General features: G+C 57.7%; 1 protein-coding gene across 1 annotated transcript in view; it reads left to right on the top strand.

Annotated features, from left to right (window-relative positions):
- The window catches only part of SYNGAP1 (synaptic Ras GTPase activating protein 1), a 22953-nt gene extending 12926 nt beyond the window's left edge, over positions 1 to 10027 (top strand). Inside the window, exons 7-18 of the mRNA XM_077754761.1 lie at positions 1 to 266; positions 408 to 552; positions 780 to 924; positions 2424 to 2660; positions 2796 to 2997; positions 3208 to 3386; positions 4066 to 4107; positions 4488 to 5496; positions 5811 to 5984; positions 7620 to 7831; positions 9072 to 9162; positions 9947 to 10027. The exon at positions 1 to 266 is cut by the window's left edge and continues 388 nt beyond it. Of these exons, the coding sequence (XP_077610887.1) occupies positions 1 to 266; positions 408 to 552; positions 780 to 924; positions 2424 to 2660; positions 2796 to 2997; positions 3208 to 3386; positions 4066 to 4107; positions 4488 to 5496; positions 5811 to 5984; positions 7620 to 7831; positions 9072 to 9162; positions 9947 to 9961 (2717 nt within the window). The 3' untranslated portion in view covers positions 9962 to 10027. The remainder of the gene's footprint in view (positions 267 to 407; positions 553 to 779; positions 925 to 2423; positions 2661 to 2795; positions 2998 to 3207; positions 3387 to 4065; positions 4108 to 4487; positions 5497 to 5810; positions 5985 to 7619; positions 7832 to 9071; positions 9163 to 9946) is intronic.
- The last annotated feature ends 503 nt before the right edge of the window (positions 10028 to 10530 follow it).

Below are 10530 nucleotides of genomic sequence, written 5' to 3'. Positions count from 1 at the left end.
GGGGCATGGGGGGCTCAGGAGGGGGCGGGGGCTCAGGGAGCGGCTCAGGGGGCAAGGGCAAAGGAGGCTGCCCAGCCGTGCGGCTGAAGGCACGTTACCAGACGATGAGTATCCTGCCCATGGAGCTGTATAAGGAGTTTGCAGAGTATGTCACCAACCACTACCGGATGCTGTGTGCCGTATTGGAGCCTGCCCTGAATGTCAAGGGCAAGGAGGAGGTTGCAAGTGCACTGGTCCACATTCTGCAGAGTACGGGCAAGGCCAAGGTGAGTCCTGTGCCCTCAGGAATAGGTAACCTGGGAATGGGCACTTGCTTGGGAGGGGGGATAGTAAGGACAGGGCACTAATATCTTCAGAATGAGCTTGGGCTGTACGGAGGCTGACCCTTGGATTTTCCCGGGTCTCAGGACTTCCTTTCAGACATGGCCATGTCTGAGGTAGACCGGTTCATGGAACGGGAGCACCTCATTTTCCGCGAGAACACGCTCGCCACTAAAGCCATAGAAGAGTACATGAGACTGATTGGTCAGAAATACCTCAAGGATGCCATTGGTACGGCCCACCCTCAGGTCTTCCTCCCAAGCCCACCAGATGTGCGTCCCAGCCCTAAACCTGGCTACTCCAGATCCCAGGTCACCCTTCCTCAGCTTGAATGCTTCCAAGCCTAGAGTCCCCGGACTCCAGCCTCCAGCCATGGGGTTCTGAGATTCCCCAACCCAGGCAGCCCCCATCCCTGCCCTTGGCAAGTATGACTACCCTCTGTTGTGCCCCCACCCCAGGGGAATTCATCCGTGCTCTGTATGAGTCCGAGGAGAACTGTGAGGTGGACCCCATCAAGTGCACGGCGTCCAGCCTGGCAGAGCACCAGGCCAACCTGCGGATGTGCTGTGAGTTGGCCCTGTGCAAGGTGGTCAACTCCCACTGGTGAGACTGGGAACGCTGGGTGGGGGCTGGGGCCGGGGTCGTGTGTTCATCTGTTCATCCATCTGTCCATCCGCAAAGAGGACTGATACTGGTTATGGGCAAATTGGTGTGCTGGGGGCTATAAGGCAGACAGAGAAGAATGAGGCCTGGCCCCTGCCCTTAGAAGGACATTAGATTCACAGAAAGCTACAGGCCAGTTGTAGTGTGTGTTAAGTGCCAAGGAAGGTTCCCTCTCCGCAGGCAACATAAGGTCAGAGACAGTGGAGATTTGACTGAGATAAGCTGAGAAGGCTTCACGAAAGTCGAAAGTCGTGCCCCCACACTCCACCCTGGGGCTGGGCTTTGAAGACTGGGTTAGGTTCTGGCATGTGGATTTGATGGGCAAGGAAGACGTTCTGGGAGAATGCTGTAGGAAGAGCACATGTGTGAAGATGAGGGCCCGGGAGCTTTCGGAGGCTAGCAGTTAGGTCAGGTGTAATGGAGCACATGGCTCATAATGGAGAATGGAAGAAGAGGTCTGGATATGGGAGTTGGAGTTAGAATCTGGAAGTCCTCAGCTGCCAGGCTAAGAGTTTGAGTTCATTGGTGGGTCATGGGGTGCCATTAGTGGTGCTAGTGCCAAGAAGGATCATGATCGAGAAGATGAGTCCTTGAGTGGAGTGGGATGCAGAGTGACTAGGGTAGGGCCAGCGGAGTCCGGCTAGTTAGGGTGGTTGTTAATGGGTCAGGATGATGACGGGAAAGGGAGAGAGGGGCTGCTGTGAAGGACTCTCTGAGGAAAGGATCAGCTGGAGTCTTCGACTGATTGCAAAAAGGAAGCTTGTCTGTGGGGAGTCAAGGATGACTTGAGGCCACCACGGGGCTGGTGTTTGAGACCTGTGGTCTCATTGACAGAACTGGGGAAGTCGGGAGGAGGAGCTAGTTGGAGGTGTGGGGGCGATGGTGAGCTCTGCTTTACACTACACAAGACTACACAAGTCGGAGTTTAAGGTGTCAATGGGACACTGAAGTGGAACGGGGAGGTGGGGAGTGAGCTGAGCCATTGCAGGGAATGGGGGTCACGTAGGGGCACCTCCATCCCCATTTCCCTGGAATCCAGAAGAGTTGGGGGGTCCGAGCTCCCTGTACCTCAAGTGACCCTCCATCTCTCTCCCATCTCTGTCTCTCCCTGGTGTCTGTTTTTCTTCTACTCCTCTCCTTGTCTCTCTCATACGCCCTCCGTCTCTCTCCCGCATGTCTCTCTCCCCTCACCTTCTCTCCCCCTCCATTTCTCTTTTCCTAATCTGTCTGTTTCCTCTGCCATAGCCCTCTTCTTCCAGCAGCCTCCCGTCTTCCTCCTGCAGTCCCTACCTCCCTGTCTCTCCCCCACTCTGTTTCCACACCCTCACCTCCTACCACCCCCCTCAGCATGTTCCCTGGAAGCTGAGGGTCTCTGGGGCTCAGTCCCGGTCTCTCTCTTTCTTTCTCTCTCTCTCTGTCTCCCCACCCCTTCCCCTCAGCGTGTTCCCGAGGGAGCTGAAGGAGGTGTTTGCATCTTGGCGACTGCGCTGCGCAGAGCGGGGCCGGGAGGACATCGCTGACAGGCTGATCAGCGCCTCGCTTTTCTTGCGCTTCCTCTGCCCAGCCATCATGTCGCCCAGTCTCTTTGGGCTCATGCAGGAGTACCCAGATGAGCAGACCTCACGAACCCTAACCCTCATTGCCAAGGTTATCCAGAACCTGGCCAACTTTTCCAAGTGAGGGAAGCCTCAGGCAGGGGTAGGGTGGGGCTGGGGGTGGGCAGGAAGGGTCTCCTGAGTCCCCAGAGACCCTGAGACGGGTGGGCGTGAGGCCTGTGTGTGTGACCTCCACCTTCTGGATGCCTTGGCCAGGTTTACCTCAAAGGAGGACTTTCTGGGATTCATGAATGAGTTTCTGGAGCTGGAGTGGGGTTCCATGCAGCAGTTCCTGTATGAGATCTCCAACCTGGACACGCTGACCAACAGCAGTAGCTTTGAGGGTTACATCGACTTGGGCCGAGAGCTCTCCACACTGCATGCCCTGCTCTGGGAGGTGCTGCCCCAGCTCAGTAAGGTCAGCAAATGCCCCTCTGCCGCATCCCCAGATGTCTCCAGAGGCTCCTGTGGCCTGAGAGACGACCCCCCGCACAGATTTTTCTCTCTTTACTGTCCCCAGACTTGTCTCTAGCACCCCTCCCCCAGCTCAGCTACCCTCCACCTGCACCCTCTGAGGCCCTCTTAGAGCTGGGTGCTTAGCCCCCAGGTAACAGCCTCACCCTTCCAGGAAGCCCTCCTGAAGCTGGGCCCACTGCCCCGGCTCCTCAATGACATCAGCACAGCTCTGAGGAACCCCAACATCCAAAGGCAGCCAAGCCGTCAGAGTGAGCGGCCCCGGCCTCAGCCTGTGGTGCTGCGAGGCCCGTCGGCCGAGATGCAGGGCTACATGATGCGGGACCTCAACAGGTGAGCACCTGGGACCCCCACCCCGGTGCCCTAGGAGCCCCTACTTTTCTGTTCCGGATACACGTCACTGGGCCCCTGTGCATCTCTCTGGGGCTTAAAGGGAAAAAGAGGCAGGCTCTCACAGAAAACGGTAAGGAGACAGGTGTAGTCAGTGGTTAGGCTGAGAGCCCTTTAAGACCAGAGGGAGCCAGAGTGTCGGAGCCCCAGGAAGAGTGTGCAGGCTCCTCCAGCTCCAGCTTGCTGTCAGCCTGGGGGTCCTGCTGGGAGCTCTGCTTTGCCTTGTCCCTCTGCCTGCCCACGCCTGTCCCAGAGCTGAGGTTCGGCCAGCCGTGTTAGATCCGCCCTGTCGTGTCAAACTGTTCAGTTGTCTCTGTGCTGGTTGGTAAATAAGCACTACCCCAGCCCCCCACCAGAAGTCTGCAGACCTCAGTCACGACCCAGGCCATAGGAGTAAGACGCGGACCCTAGCAGGGCCTCCCGAGCCCCGGCAGTCCATTCCAGTGTGGCGGCCTCAGTGGCTGCTCCTGATGACCGCCCCGCTTCTTCCTCCGCCCCGGTCTCCCTCCATGATGCCATGCCCATTCCACCATTCCCGCCTCTCCTTCCATGCGTCCACGCCTTCTGCCCACCTCTCTCCTTCTCTCTGTCTGTGCTCGCCCCTCTTCCCATCTCTCTCCAGCTCCATCGACCTTCAGTCCTTCATGGCTCGAGGCCTCAACAGGTGAGGGGCTCTCCCCTCCCCCGCCCTCCTCTCCTGTCTGCTCCCCACTCCCCCTCCAGTGGCCTTCACCTTCCTCCTCCCCTCTTCTCTTCCGTGCACCCTCATCTCCTCCATATCTGCCGGGACCTGCCCCTCATCCCTGCTCTTGGTGCCCCCATCTCCCCTCCTCTAGGCCTCACTTCCTCCACGGAGGGGCCTTTTCCTTTCCTTTTTCCCATGTATCCCCTCCCATCCTCCCTCCCAGAGCTGCCCCCTCAGCTCTCCGCCCTTCCCTGTGGGTCCCACTTCTCACCCCAAGGCCTGTGCCAGACCACAGCAGGCTCAGTTGCCAGTGGTGTCGGCCTTACCTCCTGCTCGTGTGCCCCTCTCCCTTCCCGCAGCTCTATGGACATGGCTCGCCTCCCTTCCCCAACCAAGGAGAAGCCCCCCCCACCGCCCCCCGGTGGGGGGAAAGACCTGTTCTATGTAAGCCGTCCACCGCTGGCCCGTTCCTCACCGGCATACTGCACGAGCAGCTCGGACATCACAGAGCCAGAGCAGAAGATGCTGAGTGTCAACAAGAGTGTCTCCATGCTGGATTTGCAGGGCGACGGGCCCGGCGGCCGCCTCAACAGCAGCAGTGTGTCCAACCTGGCGGCCGTTGGGGACCTGCTGCACTCGAGCCAGGCGTCCCTGACAGCGGCCTTGGGGCTGCGGCCTGCGCCCGCTGGACGCCTCTCCCAGGGGAGTGGCTCGTCCATTACAGCGGCTGGCATGCGCCTCAGCCAGATGGGTGTCACCACGGACGGTGTCCCTGCCCAGCAACTGCGTATCCCCCTCTCCTTCCAGAACCCTCTCTTCCACATGGCCGCTGATGGGCCAGGCCCCCCAGGGGGCCACGGAGGGGGTGGTGGCCACGGCCCTCCCTCCTCCCATCACCACCATCACCACCATCACCACCACCGAGGTGGAGAGCCCCCTGGGGACACCTTTGCCCCGTTCCATGGCTATAGCAAGAGTGAGGACCTCTCCTCAGGGGTCCCCAAGCCCCCTGCTGCTTCCATCCTTCACAGCCACAGCTACAGTGATGAGTTTGGACCCTCTGGCACCGACTTCACCCGTCGGCAGCTCTCACTCCAGGACAACCTGCAGCACATGCTGTCCCCTCCCCAGATCACTATTGGTCCCCAGAGGCCTGCCCCCTCAGGGCCCGGAGGTGGGAGGGNGACGGGCAGGGCTGCCCAGAAACCCCGGCCATCCAGTGGGAATCTGTTGCAGTCACCGGAGCCGAGTTACGGCCCTGCCCGTCCACGGCAACAAAGCCTCAGCAAAGAGGGCAGCATTGGGGGCAGCGGGGGCAGCGGTGGCGGAGGGGGTGGGGGGCTCAAGCCCTCCATCACCAAGCAGNACGTGAGGGAGGAAGGCCAAGTGGGTGAGGGGCGGGGAGGGAAGAAGGAGACGGGGTGGGAAGGCGGGGGCAGAATAGAGTCTGTGGTCTGAAGTTACAATTTTCTCACCCCCTTTCATTCATTAAACAAGTGTATGTAGAGTCCCTGCTATGCGTTACGTCCTGTTCTAGGCACTGTGGATTCAAGGAGATCAACACTAGAGCAGGGGAACAAGGTTGGGACGGTCGTCTCCTTTGGCAGCGCTGCCTCCTTCTAAATGCACCCTGCCTTCTCCCACCTTTCCTCTCTATTCACCCCCACCTTGCCCCATCCCAGCATTCTCAGGCGCCATCCACGCTGAACCCCACAATGCCGGCCTCCGAGCGGACGGTGGCCTGGGTCTCCAACATGCCTCACCTGTCAGCTGACATTGAGAGTGCCCACATCGAGCGAGAAGAGTACAAGCTCAAGGAGTACTCTAAGTCGATGGATGAGAGCCGGCTGGACAGGGTACGCTAAGCCCCTGATCTTCCCGTTACCACAGGGGCAGCTGTTAGACGCCTCCCAGGGAAGCACCCAGGGTCAAGTAATTATGGTGGAAAGAAGAGACAAAGACCTGATCCCCTTCCTTGGGAAGCTTTCGGTCTATCAGGGGAGGCTGTCAACAGTCTCTTGGAAAGCCAACTTCCACCTTTATTTCGTGGCGTACACACATCGTAGACTGGGGAGAAGGCTTCTATGTTAAGGCTTATTTCTATGTTCTTCCCCAGGGAGAACATAAGCCCTGGCTCCTGTGACTACTCAGGAAAGGGGAGGTGGCTTTGCCAGCAGTGTGAGCTGATAAATTGGGCAGGGGTCACGGTGGTTGCAGTTGTACTACAAATGGTGTCCAGCTTACCCGGTCGTCCCGTAGGCATAGGTGACAGAGTCGGTGTTGGGAAGTGGTATATATGTGGAAAGACCATCCAGACTCTGAGCTGGTGATGCCCAAAGCAAAGGACAGCAGGAGCTCAGGGACACACACAGATAAGTTAGCAGAAATTTTCTTGGGGAAGCTGTTGCTCCAGGGCTCTGAAGAAGAGGGTAGCTGTAGGATTAGGTTCATGTGAAGAATGTCTGACTCCAACTTGGGGGAGCAGAGAGAGGTTTCTTGGAGGATGTGTTCTTTGAGCGTAAGAAAACGTTGGGACTGATCTAGATGGATTTGGTGTAGCAAGTTCCATGAGAGAATAAAGCCCTAATGCCCCAAGGTAGCAACCTTGGGTAATATAGAACATCTCTCCTTTGCGTCTAGAATGGGGTTGGTTATGTATGTATTTTCTCTGGAGAATGAGAAAATATTCTCCCAAGTCATTTTTCCTGTTCTGTGGCTTGGATGAGATATTTTTGTTGATGAAAGCTCTAGGCTAGTACCATCCAGTAGAACTTTCTGCAGTAATGGGAAGTGTTCTGTGATTTGCACTGTCCAGTGTCCAGTGTCCTGGCCACATGTCGCTGATGCAATTGAGGAACTGAATTTTTAGTTTTATTTAAATTTTAAGTAGCCACATGGGGCTAGTGGCTACTGACTGTATCGGATAGTATAGCTCTAGCCTCTAGAGCCAACAGGGCAGATAAAATGACTCTTATGTGCCCTTCCAGCCCCAGAATTCCAGGATCATTATCAACAGTGAGCCATCCCTAGATGCTCATCCTGGACTTGTTTGAAACCCAGACCCCTGACCCCACATAGCCTCTCCTTATCCTAGGTCTTTTCTTTCTGGGTCTCCCTAATGTGCCCTGGTTGGGTCGAAGAGTCACCTTATTTTAATTTCTGTGTATGGTCCCTCAAGGTGTGTCCGTGAGTCTGTGTGGGTTCCTGTGTGGGTACTCGTGTGTCCAGATTTACATGTGAGGGCAGGTCTTTGCTTCCCGGTGTAGGAGCATATGACCTTGGTCTATGTTAAAAGAACCTTAGCTCCATGGAAGGGCCTTCTCAAAAGCTACTATGTCTGGTATGATGAGGAGGCAGGGAAGGGGCCTGGAGAAGGCAGTTGGGATGTCCCTCACCATGCAGTGGCTGCTTGGGAGGCAAGGATGGAGACTGGGTGGTGGGGTCAGGGTGAGGCACCCCTCACAGTGCGGGGTCGTTTGCCCGGCGGGCAGGTGAAGGAGTATGAGGAAGAGATCCACTCGCTGAAGGAGCGGCTGCACATGTCCAACCGGAAGCTGGAAGAGTATGAGCGGAGGCTGCTGTCCCAGGAAGAGCAGACCAGCAAAATCTTGATGCAGTATCAGGCCAGACTGGAGCAGAGCGAGAAGAGGCTAAGGCAGCAGCAGGTGGAGAAGGATTCGCAGATCAAGAGCATCATTGGCAGGTGAGGGGCGGCCTGGGGAGGGGTAGCTGGGGAGAACCTGAGGGTGAACCTGAGGCTGAAGAGAGCCAGTGAGCTCCCCGCTCCAGCCTCAAGCCCCAAACTCAGGGCCCCATGAGGAAAGCCCACCACCCTACTCCCAGAGATTGCCACCCACTCATCCATCACCCAGTGGGGGAGAAACCTCTCTCGGTGCATAAATGTCCCTCTCCCAAACCCTGACCTCTCTCCTGATAGAGTGACTTTCGAAGCCCTTGGAAATGTGCTTGTCCATTACTAGGTGTCTGGCCCCAGCCTAGGCTGCAACTTCCCATTGGTTACTCTCAACCCAGCCTGTGATGTTCTCCCCAAAGCCAGGCAGAGACCCCCAGCCAGAGTAGCCCCTACCTGTCCCTGTCCTAGGTAAACCCTTTCTCTCCGGCCTCGCAAAGGGGTTGTGTTAGAAAGTGAACGACCCTCCTTGTAGTGTGTGCACACTTCCTACTGCTCTGCCAAGCCCCGGCCTCCAAAGAAGCAGTCCTGGCAGGGTGGTCAGCTGTCCTGAGAACTGGTTGGGACGCCACGCCCCACTCAAATCAGAGCCAATACCACTTTGATCCACTCTGAATGTATTTTTTTTTTTTTTTTACAAATAGTTTATTATCAAATTAGTTTCCACATAACACTCAGTGCTCATCCCCACAAGTGTCCTCCTCCATGCCCATCCCTCCTCCCCCCCACATCCCTCAGTCCTCAGTTTTTGTCAGCTCTGAATGTATTTTTGAGTAAGATTGGTTAGAAGAAAAAGGCTTGGCTTGAAACTTATTTTCAAACCCTTCTCTAATTGACATCCTTGACGAGAATTCACCTTGAGACCCTTCATCAAAGGCAGGGAGATGCTGGGAACGATGAAGGTCGACACCCCTCTTGAGCTAGGGGTGTCCCAGGGGCTGCCCTGGAGATGGCCTGGGTTCAGGGACGTGGATGGGAGACGCAGAAGCCAGGCCTTCAGCTCAGAGGGGCGGTGGGCGGGCACCGTCCTGAATGGGAGGACAGAGGGCCAGGGGTGTCAGGGTGTCAGAGTCCTTGAGAGGAAGGTTACTACAGGGCCTCTTGGGTCATAACGATGGAAGGATCCCGAGGGCAGAGGAGAAGCAGCCCAGGCTTTTCCAGAGAGCTGCAGGGGTTCCCCAGAATCAGGAGTTCCGCCGGCAGGCGCCAAGCCCGTGCCCGCCACTAACCCCACTGAAGCCCGTCCCTTCAGGCTGATGCTGGTGGAGGAGGAGCTGCGCCGGGACCACCCCGCCATGCCTGAGCCGCTGCCCGAACCCAAGAAGAGGCTGCTCGACGCTCAGGTGGAAATTACAATGTCATTTATCTTCTCCGTGTCCCATCCCCATCCATCCCACTGTCCTTCGTGCACTCACTGCACCAGCCACCTGGCCCCATCACCATCTGTCTCCCACTGTCCTCCGTTTGTGCTCCCCAGTGACCCCATCTTCATCCCATCGTCTGTGCCTTTGTCACTCCTGGCAGTGTCAGCCCCGCCCCTGTGCCTTCCTACCCCATCTCTCCCGCTCCTGTCTGGGTCTCGGAACCTCAGTCCCTCTGCCCCCAGGCCCCGCCCCGCCCAGTTCCTGGCACCCCTGCCCTGTCCGTGCCTGCTCCTGTCCACGTCGGGAGTTCCGCTTCCTCTGAGCTCTTCTTGGGCCAGAAGCGCTAGAGGCTGCAGTTTGCTAGACTACACAGGGCAGTGTGAGCTCCCGTTCCCAGGCTCTGAATGGTTCCCGTCACCTCTGTTCTCTCGGCTCCCCAGTTTGCTCGTCTCCTGGGCAGCTCCCAGATAGCTTCCTCTTCTGACTCTTCAGCTCTTGAAGGCCTTTCTCCCCCTGTAAGCTCTCCTTCCCTCAGTATGAAAACCCCTCCCTCTGGTCCTCACACGTGTGTAGCTCTCCAGCTCCCGCCCCTTCTCTTCTCAGCCAGCTTTTAGGACCTCCCTCCTGCACCCTTACCCCTTGCTCACCCCAGTTCTGCTCACTTTCCCACCCATGCTCCTCCTTCCTCTGCTCTGACCGCCAGGCTTCCCCACCACTACCGCCAAGGCTCCTGACCCCGTGACCCCACTCTCTCCCCCTGCAGCTCCTCATCAGGTAATTCTCCTGGTTCCGCTTTGACCACGGGCGGAGGACACAGGGGGAGGTGACTCCGGACCACTGCAGGTTGGTCGTGAAGCCCGCTCCCCTCCGACTCTCTGGAGCCTCTCCCCACCCTCACTGCTGCCCTCCACACCCGAGACCCTCCACAGACCCTACCCTCCTGACACCTCCTGCACAGACCCGTCTCCTAAGGCACTGCCCAAAGAGAGCACTCCCTGCTGCTCCCAGAACTGCTCAGTGGCACCCCGCCAGCACCAAGCATTTTACCCTGGACAGGCCCAGCACATCCCCGGATCTCCCACAAAACCCACCGCCCAGCCTCCTCTCGGTCCTCTCCCTCTGCCTCTCCGGTGTATGTCTGTCACCCCCCATTTCACCAGAGCGTCCTTGGGAGTTGGGACATTGGGCGTGGGGGTTATTAAGGGGTGGCAGTGATGATGGGTTGGGGGGACCCTGGCTAGAGGGGCTGTGCTGACTGCAGCAGGTAGGTGGGAGTTTCCCCTTCCCTCCCTAACCTTGGCTCTCCACCCCTCCTCCTACCCCTCCCCTGTTTCTCTTCCTCCTCCC

This window comes from Crocuta crocuta, unplaced genomic scaffold (genome assembly GCF_008692635.1).
Source record: "Crocuta crocuta isolate KB4526 unplaced genomic scaffold, BGI_CrCroc_1.0 scaffold132, whole genome shotgun sequence".
Lineage (NCBI taxonomy): Eukaryota > Metazoa > Chordata > Mammalia > Carnivora > Hyaenidae > Crocuta > Crocuta crocuta.
The sequence above is the reverse complement of the archived record's forward strand: the minus strand, read 5'-3'. Positions and strand labels throughout refer to the sequence as shown.